General features: G+C 37.0%; 1 protein-coding gene across 1 annotated transcript in view; it reads left to right on the top strand.

Moving 5' to 3' along the window:
- The window catches only part of ANKAR (ankyrin and armadillo repeat containing), an 84,696-nt gene that overhangs the window by 30,582 nt on the left and 36,526 nt on the right, over positions 1–17,588 (top strand). The window contains exons 8-14 of the mRNA XM_006878938.1: positions 947–1,155; positions 5,257–5,361; positions 8,465–8,706; positions 13,076–13,244; positions 13,937–14,178; positions 14,306–14,459; positions 14,552–14,713. Of these exons, the coding sequence (XP_006879000.1) occupies positions 947–1,155; positions 5,257–5,361; positions 8,465–8,706; positions 13,076–13,244; positions 13,937–14,178; positions 14,306–14,459; positions 14,552–14,713 (1,283 nt within the window). The remainder of the gene's footprint in view (positions 1–946; positions 1,156–5,256; positions 5,362–8,464; positions 8,707–13,075; positions 13,245–13,936; positions 14,179–14,305; positions 14,460–14,551; positions 14,714–17,588) is intronic.

Raw genomic sequence — 17,588 nt, 5'->3', positions numbered from 1 at the left:
TAAATTTTTTTAATTATACTAGTTTATTTACAAAATTCAAATACTTTGTTTTCCAGAACAGATCCTTTCAATTTCCCTCACACCCCACCCATCAAATTGTACCACTCCATGATTCATCCTCCCCTCCCCCTGCACATCTTCATCCCTCTGCTTCCACCCTCCCCTGCCCCTTCGATCCTTATACTCATTCCACAGCAATGGTTTTATACAATTATTTGTTCTTGTGGGACTGAGTTAGTTCACTCAGCATAATGCTCTCTAGCTCCTCCCAAGATAGGTAATAATTTACAGACATTTTTATTCAAGTGGTTCTTGTTCTTTGAATATATTAGGTTTTCTCAGGACAGAGTATTAATCTACCATTTCAGTGAAGAAATAAATCTTTCCTCTTTGGGAAACCAGAACCTCTACTACCACAAGCTGATTCATAGCAGACTTTCCAATCGGTTTTCAGAGGCTGTCAATTGAAAAGGACGACATTCCCTATCTAAAGAGAGGCAGCAATTACAAATGAGAAGATTGCTTATTTTTGTGCTTTGACTGGTAGTTTCAAACTGTATGTCTTGCCAGTAGATTCAAACTGTATGGTTGCCAGTGTATTAAGCCACCAAAGAGCCCTAGTTAAGATTATTATTGTTGTTATTATGTGTCATCCAATAAGGATGACATATAGGTGACCCTCCAGTGGGTTTTCAGAGGCAGTTTATCACAAGAGGTTGCCCATCCTTCTCCCGGGAACCCACTGGTGAATTGGAACCACGTGCATTTGGGATTGGAGTACAGGTTCTAGACTTTCTAGTCCTAGGAAGGCAAGAGTGCTTTAGGACATAGAGGTGATAGAATAGATCAGAATGCTCCTCCCAACAACAATTTTAATAACTTTAAAAAAAGTGTATTCAACAGTGTCAGTGTGCTTGTTTATTATTGCTTATCTCTTGGCTTTTAGCAATCAGTGTACTCCACTGTTACTTGCTGCCACTTCAGGAGCATTGGACACTATCCAGTACCTGTTTTCCTTTGGTGCTAACTGGAGAAAAACTGATATTAAAGGAAATAATATAATTCATTTGTCAGTGTTAAGTTTTCACACAGAAGTTCTCAAGTATTTAATAGAATTAAATATTCCTGAACTCCCAGTTTGGAAAACTTTAGTAGGTGAGTATATAATCTCTTCTTAATGTGCTTTTTATAGTTCAGTTTAATTATTGATTCTGACTTCGAAATGAAATAACACATGTCATACTTTATATAGAAAGCATGTAATAAACATTTTGTGAGTAAAAGCCAGAAACAAAGATAATGCTGAGTGACATATTTATGTGTAAAATATTTTTATTTCTAAATTAAGATATTTGACCCACAAAATAGTTTTAAATTATCAAAAGCAGATATCATATTAATACCTACAAAATAGTTATCATTTGGATGAATGATAGCGATGAGAGGGAAGAAGGAGAGGAGTAAGAATTAAAAAATAGATAAATGGGATGAAGGGACAGGCAATAAATAAGTGTTCATCAGATATAGTTTATTCATTACATTAATCAGTGGCCATTCATGTTATAAAACAAAATGTCTCTGAATGATTGAATGAAAAATAAATATAATTTATAAACTTTCACACACATTTAAAAAATTTTAAAAGCGGTATTATACAAAAAAAGCACTGTGTTATCTAAACAGTCTACATTTTACACAATTACAAAAACATCAACCTTCTCCAAAAGTGCAGTGGTTCTCCATTAAAAAAAATGGTGAAGAAGTGTAAATGTAGAATATCCCCCTCTAACTTAATTCTTTCCTCTGAATTTTAAAGACAAATTGCATGATATCAGTCCTCATATTTTGATAAATGTATCAGGGTGGCCTTGTGGCAAGAAGCTGCGCTGCAGTCCTCAAGGCACGCAGTTTGAGGCCACCAGCTGCTCCAAAGGAGAAGGATGGGTAAGTGCCTCCCGTGCGATTAATTGCCTCTGAAAACCTGCTGGACGGTCAGCTATGGGTTAGTTCTGACTTTACTGTGCGCCTCGACAAATGGTAAGAAGCTGCCTTTCCATCTCAAAGGTTCAAATCTACCTGCTTCTCCGTGAGTGAAGGATGGACAACCTTCTCCTGTGCGATTTACTGCCTCTGAAAATCAGCTGGAGGATCAGCAATGAGTTCTGACTCAAGGGCGCTCAGCAACAATGTCTATACTTTTTCCAAACTAGATGTGTTCATCCTTTTGACAGCCCATGATATATTCAGGATTATTCTAATACTAACTGTGGTATGAAATGTAGTGCCAAATCTAGTTCCATCACCACAAGTGTGGTTATTGTTAGATGCATCGAGTTAAGTACAACTCATAGTGACCCTATGAACAACAGATCTGAACCCTGTTCTATCCTGTGCCGTCCTCACTCTTCCTGACACATTAGATCCCATTGAGGCAGTCACTGTGTCAAACTCCCTGGTCAAGGGTCTTCCTCTCCTTCACCAACCCTCTACTTTTTCAAGCATGATGTCCCTCTCCAAGGAATAGCCCCTTCTCACAACATGCTTGAAGTGTGTGAGGCAAAGCATCTTCATCCTTGCCTCCAAATAACACTCTGGCTGCACTCTCTCTAAGACATACTTGTTAAGTCTGTTGGCTCTCTGTGGGAAGTTCAGAGGTTTTTTTTTCTAACACCACAGCTCAAAGGCATCCTTTCTTCTGAAATCCCCATTCATTATTCAGTGCTCAGATGCATAGCAAGTGATGGCCTGAATCGGATAAACCTTAGTCCTCGCAATGATATCATTATTTCTCAAAAATTTGGAAAGATCAGTAACTGCAGGTTTTCCCAGTGCAATATGTCTCCTGATTTCCTGAATGCTGGTCCAAGGGTGTTAATTGTGGACCCAAATAATACAATTAGATACAAATTAGATGCATCAATTCTACTGTCTCCTAAGTCTTTTGTTCCACTTTCATATGTATATGTTGTTGCGGTTAGATGCTGTCTAGTCAGAATTTATAGTAACTCTATAAACAATGTACCTGAACTCTGCCCTATCCTGTGCCATCCTCATCATCTCTGACATACTTGAGCTCATTGTTACAGTCACTGAGTCAATCCATCTCTTTAAGGGTCTTCCTCTCTTTCATTGATGCTCCACCTTTCCAAGCATGATGTCCTTTCCAAGCAATGGCCCTTCCTAACAACATGCCCCAAAGATATAATTTGAAGCTTTGCCATCCTCACCTCTAAAGAGCACTCTGGTTACACTTTGTGCAAGACATATTGATACGTATATGTTGTTGTTAAGTGCCATTTAGTACTACTCTTTGATCCTCACAATCTCTAATATACTTGAGCTATTGCTGCAGCAACTGTGTCAATTCATCTTGTTGAGGGTCTTCCTCTCCTGTGCTAACCTTCCACCTTTCCTCATATGATATCTTTCTCTAAGAACTGGCCCCTCACTAACAAAAAAAAGGTGTGTATGAGATGAAACTTCACTATCTTTGACTACAAAAGGCATCTTGGTTTCACTTTCTCCAAGACAGATCTGTTTGTTCTGTTGACAGTCTAAGCGATATTCAGCACCATTCTCTACAACTACAATGCAAAGGCATCAGTTCTTCTGGCATCCTTATTCACTGTCCAACTTTCAAATGCATAACAAATAATTGAGAAGACCATGGCTTGAGTCAAGACCTGTTTGGACAAGAGCCTCTTGGTCTAGCTTTAGACTTCACATGAGTACAATTATGTGTTCTGGGATTCCCATTCTTCTCATTGTAAGCCATAATTTGTTGTGACTCTCACAGTCAAATGCTTTTGCACAGTCAGTAATACGCAATAGACATACTTCCAGTATTCTCTGCTTTCAGCCAAGATCCATCTGACATTAGCAATAATAGTATGCTGGTGCCATAGCCTCTTCTAAACGCAGCTTGAATTTCTGACATTTCTCTGTTGATGTACCATTTTGGCCATTTTTGGATGTCAGAAGAGACTCTGAATATTTTAGTAGAATGATGAGAAGCCAAAATTAAGGGAAGAAATGCCAAAGTAAAGAATTGGACAGAAGATTTCAGATAGGAGCTTAAGAAGACAAAGCAAAAGATTATAATAAAATGAGCAAAGAACTAGAGTCAGAAAACAAGGGGGAAACTCCCTTGGCATTTCTCAAGCTGAGAGTACTGAAGAGTAAGCTCAAGCTTCCTCATCTTGCTGTTCTGAAGGAATGATGTTTGTTGTTATATGCTAGGGGTTTCCACTTAGTAGTGTTTTTATAACTTGTTCATTGCCTTCTACTATTGTTGTTATGTGTCATCGAGTCAACTGCAACTCATGGTGACCCTATGCACCATAGTGCTGAACCCTGCCAACAGATTAGAAAATATTCATATTATTCCCATTCCCCCAAAATGTGATCCAACATCAAATTATTGATCAACATCATTAATATCCCATGCAAGCAAAATCTTGCTGAAGATTATTCAAAAGTGGCTAGTACAGTAAATCAACAGAGAACTGCCAGGGATCCATTTTAAAAATAAGGAAATAATAATAATTTATATTATTATTATTATTATTATAATTCACTGAAGATTTTTTTTAAACTGTATGTTTTCTTTATACTCATGTGTGGCTATTAGACTAATACATATAGTGGATGTTGTACATTTACTGATGGAAATGTAATTAACTTTACCCTCTTTGGAAACTAAAGTTTAGATCATATTCAACACTTGATTTCAGGCAAGGGAGACATACTATTTTTCAAGTGAGTTTGAAGTATATGACCAGTCATTCTAAGCTATTGAGATCCAAGGAAGTGTTTCAGAAAATTCTTTACTTCTATAGACAAACTTCAAAGATCATGGGTGTAGATATCTGTGTATATATCTCATTGAGCGGCTCAAATTCACCAACTACTCTGTGTGAGAACGATGGGCAGTCTCCTCACAGGTGATTAACGGCTTCTGGAACCCCACAGGAGGGACAGGTATGGGTCAGTTCCTACTTGATGGTACACAAAAATGTCCTCTAGATCCATCCGTGTGATGTAATGATTTATGCTGTACTCTTTTTCATGGTAGTGTTGATTTCTTCAACATTTAGTCAATGACATACATGAACAACAGGGAATTTATTTATTGTATTTGGGTAGTGATGATTGTGAACTTAGTTTTCTTTGACCTGTACAGAAATATAATCAATCAGAAATTCCCTTGCTGTTTGTGAAGCTACAGTTTATGTTTTTCTGTTGAAAACTTACCAGAAATGTTGCAGTCTGAAAACTATAAAAGAAAGATGATGGCTGTCATGTCCCTTGAAGTAATTTGCTTAGCAAATGCTCGATACTGGAAATGTATTTTGGATGCAGGTAATAATAAAATCTATTCAGTATATTTTGCTTATATTAATTTATGTGTTGGCATATAAAGAGCAATCACTTTAAAATACATTTTTCATTGTAGAAGGAGATTTTAAGTTGATTTTAAGTGTCTTTTTTTTCTAAGATCACTACCCTTTCAGATCAACCTTTTCTTTTCCATTGGGAAACAGGACTAATTCAGTACTGAACAGTATAAAAAATTCTTCTAATTACATTTTTCTAGAAGTTTACAAGCTTTAAAAAGATTTTAAAGGACATACTATCGCTAATATTTACTTTGGTTTAAGAAACAACTTCTTTTCCACATAGTAATCTAGTTAAATTTTCCTTTATTCAGTATTTGCATTTGTTTACTTATTTTACTTAAAATAGGTTTTGGAATAGGATTTGGTTTTGGGATTATCTCTGCATTTAGAGCTTAGTCTACTTTCTTAACTTCTCTAAACCTAGTTTTCTCATTACTGAAATGGTTCATATAGGATTGCTGTGTGAATGGTACGGTTTAATAGAATTTTTTAAATGATAGAAATGTTAAATATAGTAGGCACTACCCACAATATAAGTTTAGAGCTCTGGTTGTGTAATGCATAACATGTGCCACTGTTAATAGAAAGTTCAGAGGTTTAAATCCCCCTCATTGCATGAAAGATGAACAGTTTCCTCTGGTAAAGATTTACAGCTTCAGAAACCCAACGTAAGGTCACTATGAGTCAGAACTGACTCGAGAGCAGCATGTTTCTGGGTTTTGCTCCTTAAGTATTTATTGGACTAATGAATTAAAATTTTATTTTATTATATTTGTTCCCTAATTTATTCTTAAAAACATGGTCAGTGACCCTGTGAACAATGAATTGAAACCTTACCAGATCCTACTCTATCCTCACAATCTTCACCATGTTCAAGCCTATGGTTGTAGTCACTAGTTCGATCCATGTTGTTGAGAGTCTTCCTCTCTTTCACTGACCCTCATTTTATTAAGCATAAGAGGTTTTTTCCCCAAGGACTGGCATCTCTTAAAAAAATGAAGAATGTGAAAAAAGTTTTACCCTTGCCTCTAAATGAGCAACCTGTGTGAACTTCTTCCAAGATAGATATTTTTGTTCTTATAGCAGGATTTGGTATGCTTGGTACTCTTCACCAACACCAAATTGAGAGATAACTATTCTTCTTCAGTCTCCCTTTCTTATGTCTACCTTTCACAAGCATATGAAGCAATTGAAAATACCATGACTTGAGTCAGGTATACCTTAGTCTTTAAACTGACCTCTTTTTTTTTTTTTTTTTTTTTTTTTTAACGTGTGTACCGTCAAATCGGATCTGACTGGTACAGGAGGTGATTGTTCCTCCTTCTTCAGCAGAGCATCTGGTGGATTTGAACCATTCACCTCTGGGATTGCAGTGCAGTTTCCTGCCACTAGGCCACCAGAGCTCGCCTAAACTGACCTCTTTGTTCTTTAACACTTTAAAGAACTGCGTAACAGTGTCTGGCACCATGTCTGGCCATGAAGATGGCAAAAAGAAGCCCCTGAAACAGCTCAAGAAGCAGATCACGGAAATGGGTGAGGAAGATAAAGTTTTCAACAGAGACAAAAAGAACAGAAGAAACTCAAGGAACGAAAAGCCAAGACCACAGGCAAAGTTCCCCTGGCCACAGGTGGAATTAAGAAATCTGGCAAAAAATAACCTGTTCTTTGTGACTATGGCAATGGTGAACTTTACTTCCATTCCTTTTAAAAACATGAATAAGGACCAACCGTGATTAATTTTATAAAACATAATGCATGTGAATAACTGTATAAAACAGTCTGAATGAAGAATAGTATGCAATACAGTGTATACAAACTTTATAAGTAAACCAATTTAAAAAATAGAGAAAAGTAAAAGCTAGTGAAAGCAAATATTAGGGTAATAATTATAGTTGCTTCATCTGTACACTAATTTACTTCTTAGTTTCCTTGAAGATAAAAGACAAGCAAAATAAAAACAAAACCAAAGAACAACACATCTGTATTCTCCACTGTCATGTCTGTTGCCACCTATAGTTAAAATGAAGTATTGTCTTGGAGCCTGTTGTACATTTAAGAACAAACTTTTGTAAAACAATGAAGAAAAAAAAATCCATGTGATAGTCCATCTCTTCACTTCTCACTTTGCCACTCTGATTTTATCTGTGCAGTCAAAGTAAACACAATCCAAAGTCCTGTCAGAATCTGCTTTTCATTCTTTGTTATGCCCAGAATTCTGGAAATCTTGGAATTAAATTAATTCATCTGAATTTTTTTTTTAAAAAGCAGATTTGCCTAATGAATCTGACTTTTAATTCCTTAAGTACTACTAGCATGAGTGTTGATTGTGGACCCAAGTAAAATTAAATCATTGACACTTTCACTTCTTTTCTCTTTTTATCATGGTGGTGCCTGTTGGTCCAGCAATACGGATCCTTGTTTTGTTGCTGCTGAGGCACAGTGTATACTGTATATATTTTCCATAATGTCCTCTGTGTTCTTTCCTTTCATACTGAATAGAGTACAAGCAGAATCTAACTTAAGCCAGCTTTTCTCTTTTCACCATAGCCCCTGATTTCTGTATTTTAGCCCGTGAAGTTGATGCAGCTTCCTATTAGATCCTGCTCTTTATTTTTCCTGTTTTCTATTTGCTTGTATAAAAATACGCAAAAAAAATAGAAATTTCAAGTAAGTGCACAAATACTGCCATTCAAAGTGGATGCAACAAACAAAAAACTCTTCTATATAATAGGTCAAGATTTTGGCTTCACCCTGAAATTCAGCATTACAAAAGTGGCTTAAGGCTATAAGTTCACATCTTATTGTATGTTATATGAAAGTAAAATGCCAGCTTTAGTGAAGATAGAGAAAATGTTTTGTTTTATTTTTTAAAAAGAAAGTAAAATGTCTAAGCACGGAGAGCTGTCTATTGGATTGATAAGACATAAAAATGTATTTGTATAGTTTTAAAATGTAAAAGTAATGTTTTATTTTATGTAATTATTTGCCAATTATTTCTATTATAATGTCTTAAATATTCTTTAAATCCTATAATAAATAAGTCATACTTTGTCTCTTCATTACAGGCACCATTCCTGCCTTAATCAATCTCCTAAAATGTTCCAAAATAAAGTTACAATGCAAAACAGTTGGGCTATTGAGTAATATCACACCCCACATGTCTGTAGCAAATGCTGTGGTCGAAGCAGAGGGCATCCCAGCTCTGATCAACCTCCTAGCATCCGAAGAACCTGAACTACACTCTCGTTGTGCTGTCATTCTTTATGATATTGCTCAACTTGGAAACAAGGATGTTATTGCCCAACATGTAAGTTCTTTTTGTACAGCATCTCCCTCATTTTCTTTCATTGCCCTCAAGTCAAAACTGACTCAGAACTGACCCTACAGTCTGCTTTTAGAGGCCATAAGTCACACAGGAGGAGACTGCTCGTCTTTCTCCTGTGGGGTCGCGGGTGGATTCAAAGACTGGAGAGGGGCGTCCTTCAGTTAGCAGCATAGCTTCCTTGCTGGTGCCCTTCCCTGTTGAGGAGCTTTAGAGATCCGCGTTATGGAAAGCAAGCCTTTCAGAAAAGGTATTCATTTCAATGAGGGTGACAAGGAATAACTATGTCCCAACCTTCTAAATTCCAAAAGCAGACAAGATTTAATAGATGAGAGTTAACAGTTATTCACAGCACAGCAAACAACATGTACATCAGCATGCTGTTGTTGTTGTATTGTTCAATGGCGTTGAATTGACTACCACTCATAGCAACTCTAACAGATCTGAACCTTGTTCTATCCTGGGTCTCCTTACAATAGTTACAGTCACAGGGGCAATCCACCTACTAAGCGTTTCCTCTCTTCTTTGACCCTCTATTTTTCCCAGCCTGATTCCCTTCTTTAAGGACCACCCACTTCTGACCACATGCCCAGTGTGTGAAACGGAGTTTTACCTCCTTGCCTCTAAGGAGCAGGGTGGTTGCACTTCCTCCAATAAACATTTGTTTGTTCTGTAGGAAGTTCATGGGATATTCAGTATTTCTCCAACATCACAATTCAAAGGCATCAATTCTTATACTGTCATCCTTATTCATAGTTCAGTTTTCAGATGTTTAGGAAGTAATTGAAAAAGGCCAGGCTTGGATCAGGCACACCTTAGACTTTAAACTTTAAAAGTAGACATTGCTCTTTGACATTTTGGAGAGAGGTCCCTGACACTAGATTTTTCCAATGCAATCCTAATTTTGATTTCTTGACTGCTGTTACCTTGGTCTCTAAAGTGGATCTAAGTATAATGAAATCATTGACAATTTCATTCTTTTCTTCATATATCATGATGCTGCCTATTAGTGGTGAGAATTTTGTTGTTGTTGTTGATGTTAAGATATAATCCATTTTGAAGGTTGTAGACTTTGAACTTCTGAAGCAAGTATTTCAAGTCCTTTTCACTTTCAGCAAGCAAGGTTGTATCATCTGCATAATGCAGATTGTTGATGAGTCTTCCTCAATGCTTATGCCATTCTTCATATAGTTCAGCTTTGGGAATGATTTGCTCAGCATACAGATTACATAGGTATGGAGAGAGGACACAAATCCAGCATACACTTTCCCTGATTTTAAACCATGCATTATTCCCTTGTTCCCTTTGGACAACAGCTTTTTGATCTATGAATATATTTCACCTGAACACAACGTTTTCTGGGATTCCCATTCTTCTCAATGTTAGCCATAATTTGTTATGATCTGCATGGTCAAATGCTTGTACATAGTCAATAAAACACAGATAAACATCTTTCTGGTATTCTCTGCTTTAAACCAAGATACATCTTTCATCAGCAATGTTATCCTTTGTTCGAAGGCCTCTTGTTTTTAAAAATAATCCTCAATATTTTACTTAAACATGATATTAATGATATGGTTAGACATTAATATAGTTGGCCATTATATATATTTAATTTTTGTGTTGCACAAATGCAATATCAATTACCAATCTAATATCCACAATGGCATACAATTCCAAATGGAACATTATTTTCAATTGATCTTATTTAGTCATCTTAAATATTTAACACATATTACAATGAACACAGGAAGACAAAGATTCTCACCACTGGGACAATTGGCAGCACCGTAATAGATAGAGAAGAGATTGAGGTTGTGAGCAATTACAGCTTCTTCAGATCCACAATCAACACTTTTAACACCGGTAGTCAGGAAATCAAAAGATTAATTGCATTGAGAAAATCTACTGTCATAGACCTCTCCAGAGTGCTGAAGAGCAACGATATCCGTTTAAATACAAAGGTGTGCCTAATCCAGGCCATGGTCTTCTCAATTACTTACTATGCTTCAGAGAGTTAGACAATGACTAAGGACAACAGAGAAGAATAGATGCCTTCAAGTTGTGGTGCTGGAGAAGAGTCTTGAATATACCATGGACTGCCAAGAAAACAAATAGGTCTGTCTTGGAGAGGGTGAAACCAAGTCTCCCCTTGGAGGCTAGGATTTTTTTTAAAAAAAAATCAATTTTATTAATTTTAATGAACATTTACAGAGATTTTGAATTTCCATTTATTCATTGTTGCACTTTTCTCCCTGCCCACCCCTCCCCGCCAGTTCACTCCTCTCTTTGAAAAGTAAAATTCTTTCATTGGTTTACAATCCCCCCACAGCCCCCACACCACCGCCCCGAGTACACTCCACTATGCAACCTTAATTCTGGACTCTTGTGATAACCATAATACCCTATCATATATCGCTTTTAAATTGTTCTCTCCCTCATCTGTTTCAATGCAGTATACATACTTTATCCATTTTTTCTCAGTCCTACCCCAACCCTGATGTCAGTCCCATTCTACAACAGTGACACCATGCAGTATTTGTCCTTTTGTGACTGAGATACTTCACTCAGCATAATGTCCTCCAGGGTCACCCATTTTGAACAATATTGCATGAGTTCCTTGTTTTTCAATGCAGCATAGTATTCCATTGTGTGAATATACCACAGCTTCCCTATCCATTCATTTATTGATGGGCACTTGGGTTGTTTCCAACTCCTTGCTATTGTGAACAAAGCCGTGATAAGCATGGGTGTGCATATATCTGCTTGGATGTCAGTTATGGTCTCTTTAGGGTATATTCTCAGTATTGGAATTGCTGGGTCAAATGGTCTCTCTATTTGCAACTTTTTGAGAAAGTGCCATACCACTTTCCACAATGATTGCACCATTTTACTCTTCTACCAACAGTAAATAAGGGTTCCAGTTTTTACACAACCTTGCCAGCGTTTGTTGCTTGCTGTTCTGTTAAATTTTGCTATTCTGACTGGGGTGAGATGATATCTCATAGTTGTTTTGACTTGCATCTCTCTTAGAGCTAGGGATTTTGAACATTTCTTCATGTGCTTGTTGGCCACCTGAATGTCTTCTTTGGTGAAGTGTCTGTTCATATCCTGTGCCCATTTTTCAATTGGGTTATTTATTTTTGTCTTGTTGTTGTGTTCAAGTATTTTATAAAGTCTAGATATAAGTCCTTTATCTGACATGTCATTACCAAAACCTTTTTCCCAGTCTGTGGCTTCCCTTTTTACCCTGTTGAAGAAGTTTTTGGAAGTGCATAGGAATTTGATTCTTAGAAGGTCCCATTCATCTATTTTATCTTCTCCTGGTTGTAGATGGAGGCTAGGATTTTGAATCTCTGCTTCACTTACTTTGGGCATGTGGCCAGGAGCAACCCATCCTTGGAGAAGGACATTGTGCTCAGAAGGTTGGTCAGACAGCGCAGGAGAGGAAGACCCTGGATGAAATGCATTGATACAGTGACTGAGGCAATAGGGGTTAGTGTGTCAGTGTTAGTGAGACTGGCTCAGGACAGGAAAGGGTTCAGAGCTGCTGTACATAGGGTCACTATACATTGCAGGCGACTCCGTGGCACATAAAAACAATAGCATACTATGCAGTGCCATCCACTTCCTAAATAACATGACTCTGGAAACTCTATGAACTTTGATAAATGTCAATAATTGTAGAGGGGCTTCAGGCCTTTTGTTCATAGGGTTGCTCTGAGTTGTGCTCAACCTGAAGGCAATCAACAACAACAACAATGAACTAAATATCCCATGGACTGCCAGAAGAATGAACAAGTATGTCTTGGAGAGGGGGCAGCCAGGATGCTCCTTAGAGAAGGTGATGAAGCTTTAGCTCACATACATTGAGCATGTTGTTAGGAGGGGTTAGTTACTGAAGGAAGAGATCATGCTCAAAAAAATGAAGACTCAGCAAAAGAGGGGAAGATCTTTAACAAGATGGATTGACACATAACAATGGGCAGTGTGACAGAGATGATGAGGACAGCACAGGATATAGCACCTTTCATTTCTAATGCTCGTAGGGTTGCCATGAGTAATACTTAACAGTACCCAACAACAGTGAACTCTCAGTTTCAAATTTTTTTATAAAGGCAGCTATTTCAGAATATATTTGTAGAACCTATACCTTAATTGTCATACACAACCTTTGTTCAAAATGGTGATAACTATCATGTGTTGTACACTGTCATTACAGACACCTTTGCTTAAGAATGTTGATTCTCTCCTAGATAAGCAGGGGTCTAAATCAAGGCAAATTATAGACTTGATTTTCCATACAAAGACTGCATGTATCTCAAATGAATTCAATGATATTTTTTTGTTTTAGAATGGAATCCTAGCTCTGGTAAATCTCTTGAAATCAGACATAGAAAACGTACTAGTAAATGTGATGAATTGTATACGGGTTCTATGCATAGGAAATGCAGACAATCAAAAAGCAGTAAAAGACCACAACGGCATCCATTATCTTATCACCTTTCTGAGTTCTGATTCAGGTGAGCCTTTATCTCTATTACTCTAAAGAGATTGGCTGTATTGTCCCATACACGCATGTGTCCTGGATTATTATCTAGAAAGAGGTGATATGATGTAAATAGCTGGAACACTTAAACTGAAATTTCTGGCATTATTTGTTCCCAGAATAATAGATTCCACCTTGTTTGGACGATACACACATTGATAACCAGAAAATATTTTGCAAGCTACAGCTCAGGTATTTGATTTCATAATTTGAAGTCATCAGAAAACACTAGGTGAATAATTATATTCAACATTACTCACAACACCAAGAATACCAAATGCTATGATGTAGTTACTACAACTACTTGCAAATGGACTCTTAGGTTCTATAAGAGTTACCTCAGTTCTGTGAGCATACTTAACAGCATAATCTCAAGTCTAGAGTTTTCCAAAAATTTTTGGAAGAAAAATTTCTCTCTTTATTTCATTATCCAATTTATTATCTTTCTTTCTATTCTAGTTCAGCAGGAAAAACATTGACTCAATATATTGCAGTGTAAGAAAAAGTTCTCAAACTTATTGCAGGAAAATTGGTTCTAACTTACAGGGACTATTTTCCATTGTTGTCTATAAATTTAGTTTTATAATATGAGAAATTAAAGATATCTTGAATTGTGATACCGTTTTACTTTCCCCCTTCTTAACTGGTTCTGGAATTCATTTGAAGATGTGTTGAAGGCTGTGTCTTCTGCTACCATTGCTGAAATGGCCCGCAACAACACTGAGGTTCAGAATGCTGTAGTTACAGAAGGAGGGATTAGTCCTCTGGTGGCCCTATTTAAAGGGAAACTCCTTAATGTCCAAGTGAAAGGTGCAATGGCTGTCGAATCACTGGCAAGTTACAATCCTTCTATACAGAAGGCTTTTTTTGAAAACTCAATAATTCAATATCTTTTAAAGCTCCTAAAGGTAAGAATTTTATGATTGGTTTTCATTTTTATAAGTGAATACTCCATTTTCAATTTTATCCATGATTACTACATTAACTTCAGTGTTCAATAAATTTTCATTGAATTAATGGCTTTTTAAAAAATAGGCATTTAAAGTAGATGTTAAGGAACAAGGAGCTGTGGCACTTTGGTCCTTGGCAGGACAGACGTTGAAACAACAGAAGTTCATGGCAGAACAGATTGGATACAACTTTATAATAAATATGCTTTTGTCACCATCAGCTAAAATGCAATATGTCGGTAAGTTATTTTCTATACATAAACTGGGCAAAGTAAATAGAGAGTTGGAATACCAGACTTCCCCCTTTATCTCGTTTCTCTTTCTTTATCAGGAGGTGAAGCAGTCATAGCTCTAAGTAAGGACAGCAGAATGCACCAAAATCAAATCTGTGAAGGGAATGGAATTGCACCTCTGGTTCGTTTACTGAGGATTCCTAAACTAGCTGAAGGCACACTTCTGAGTGTCATCAGAGCAGTGGGATCCATGTGCATTGGTCTGTACATTCACTCTCAATATCCTAAATATCACTGAGAAAAAGAAATCGCTTAGGTAGAAATGTAGATATTTTCTCCTCTCTATCCCACTGTGAATGCTTTAAAGAATACTTCATCTAGAATAGATCATGTATCATTTCTTTTTACTTCTCTTAGCCTTTGGTGAGTAGAAGTGAAATTAAGGATTTTGTACAGGATTTACTCTTTGATTGGCAGGTGAAATGAGAGCAATGACTTAAGGAATTTCATTTACTATACTTAAAAAAATATTAATTTTATATCTTAACAACAACAAATCTTTCAAGATATAAAAGATCATTACTCCTTTGTGAGAAAACTAATATAAAATTTAAAAAGGAAAAATATTTTAAAAACTACAAAAAATAAACAAAAAACTACAAAAAATATAATTTCTCATGCTGTGATGTACTTTCTAATTTCATCCTCTTTCTGTAATAACTCCTGGACTGTATAAATTAGCTAGGTCATCTAATTATTTTCCTCCAGCTGTAGATTTTTAATTATCCACTTAGTTTTATTATGTTCAGTACAATTTTTATATGATTAAAATCTGTTGATTGTTGCTATATGTGGTGACTCAATTGCTCCAGGACAATTTGTTGAAAAAGGAATTGCCTGTAATTTTTTACTCCTGTAAAAATTTAATTGACTAAATATGTGTAGTTCTATTTCTAGGCTCTGTATTCTGTTCCTTTTATCTTTGTATCTATATGTATATTGTACTCACTCTCTTGAGTATGTTCTTTTTGTTCCAAACCCTGCTCGATCTTTCCCTTATTCTGTTGTGTGGATGCTGCCTTCACATTGTCTGCTGTGTCCATTGTTCAGTCCCTGTTGGTTCATCTCATTGAGATCTTCCTCTTGTTCTCTAACCCTCTACTTTTCCAAGCATGATGCCCTTTTTCAAGGACTCGCCCCTTCTGATGTCATACCCAAAGTACAAAGATAAAGTCTCACCATCTTTGCCTATAAAGAGAACTTTGGCTATACTCCTTCCAAGACAGATTGTCTGATTTTGGGGCAGTCCATGGGGGACAGCGCAGGAGGGGAAGACCCTCTATGAGGTGGATTGATTCAGTGACTGGGATAATTGGGGTGGGTGTGCCAGAGGCAGTGACAGAGCAGAGTTTAGGGCTTTGCACATAGGGTCACTATGAGTCGCAAGTAACATAACAACAATGATATATTCAGTACTCTTTGCCAACACCAAGATCTAAAGGCATCAATTCTTCTTCAGTCTTCCTTATTCTTTGTTTAACTTTCAGTGCATCCGCAAAGCAATTGAAAACACCATGGTTTGAGTTAGGTATACTTTAGCCTTTAAGTTGACCTCCTTGCTCTTTAATGTGTTGAAGAGATCCTCGAAAGTTTATTTGCCTAATGGAATATGCTGTTTGATTTCTTGACTGTTTTTTCCATGGGTATTTGGTATGCATATATTTGAATTATAGTGGTATTCACTGTCCACGACATTCAACATCCGTCTCCCATTGAGCAGCCCCTGATGTGATGGCCTAAGTCTCAAGCCATCAGGATGTCTGTGATTCTGAACATATCATGCTGCTGTCAGTTTCTTACGATGCAGCCAATATGACTTCAATAATGAAATGTGCAGAGAGCTGGAGTCAGAAAATCAAAAGCACCAAACTTACTCAACGTTTCTTAAGCTGAAGGAGCTGAAAAAAAATTCAAGCTAAGGTGGCAATACTTAAGGATACTTTGGGTAAAATGTTAAATGATCCAGAGTATCAAGAGAAGATGGAAGGAGTACACAGAGTCATTGTAGCAGAAGGAATTGGCTGACACAGAAGAATTTCATGAAATAACATATGAGCAAGAGCCTATGGTGATGAAGGAGGAAGTTCAAATTGCTTTGAAGGAATTGGTGAAAAACAAGGCTCCAGGAGTTGATGGCATAACAATTGACATGTTTCAACATACAGACACTGCCTTGGATGTGCTCACTAAATTGTGCCAAGAAATCTGGAGGACAGTCAACTGGCCAACTGACTTGAAAAGATCGATATTTGTTCCCATTCAAAAAAATGATGACCTAACCGAGTATAGAAATTATCAAACAATATCATTAATATCACATGGAAGCAAGACTCTGCTGAAAATTATCCCAAAAAATTTGGAACAATATGTCAACAGAGAACAGCCAGATGTGCAGGCTGGATTTAGAAGAGGTTGTGGTACTAGGAATATTATAGCTAATGTTAGATGGATCTTGGCAGAAAGAAAATAATACCAGAAGAATGTTTATCTGTGTTTCATTGACTATGCAAAGTCTTTTGACTGTGTGGATCACAACAAGCTATGGCTGACTCTGAGAAGAATGGAAATCCCAGAATCACAGGCGACTCGATGGCACATAACAAAAACAACAACAACAATGTGAAACTTATATTTGGACCAAAAGGCAATCATCAGAACAGAGCAAGGAGACACTACATGCTTTAAAATCAAGAAGAGGGTCATCAAGGATGTGTTCTGTCTCCATACCTTTTCAATCTATATGCAGAACAGATCATCCGAGACTCTGGGCTATATGAGGAGGAATGTGGCATCAGGACTGGTGGAAGAATCATCAACAACCTGCGTTATACAGGTGACACACCCCTGCTTGCTGAAACTGAAGAGGACCTGAAGCACTTGCTGCAGGAGGTCAAGGACTGCAGCCTCCTATATGGATTGAAGCTCAACATCAAGAAAACAAAGATTCTCACCATTGGGCCAATTGGCAGCATCAGTATGGATGCTGAAGAGATTAAGATAGTTAACAGTTTTAGTTAACTTGGTTCCACAGTCAACATTCTTGGTAACAGCAACCAAGAAATCGGAGACGGATTG

This window comes from Elephantulus edwardii, unplaced genomic scaffold, assembly GCF_000299155.1.
Source record: "Elephantulus edwardii isolate Elephantulus edwardi_28Jun2011 unplaced genomic scaffold, EleEdw1.0 scaffold00001, whole genome shotgun sequence".
NCBI classification, from domain to species: Eukaryota; Metazoa; Chordata; class Mammalia; order Macroscelidea; family Macroscelididae; genus Elephantulus; species Elephantulus edwardii.
Note: the sequence above shows the minus strand (reverse complement) of the source record. Positions and strands in the feature narration are given on the sequence as shown.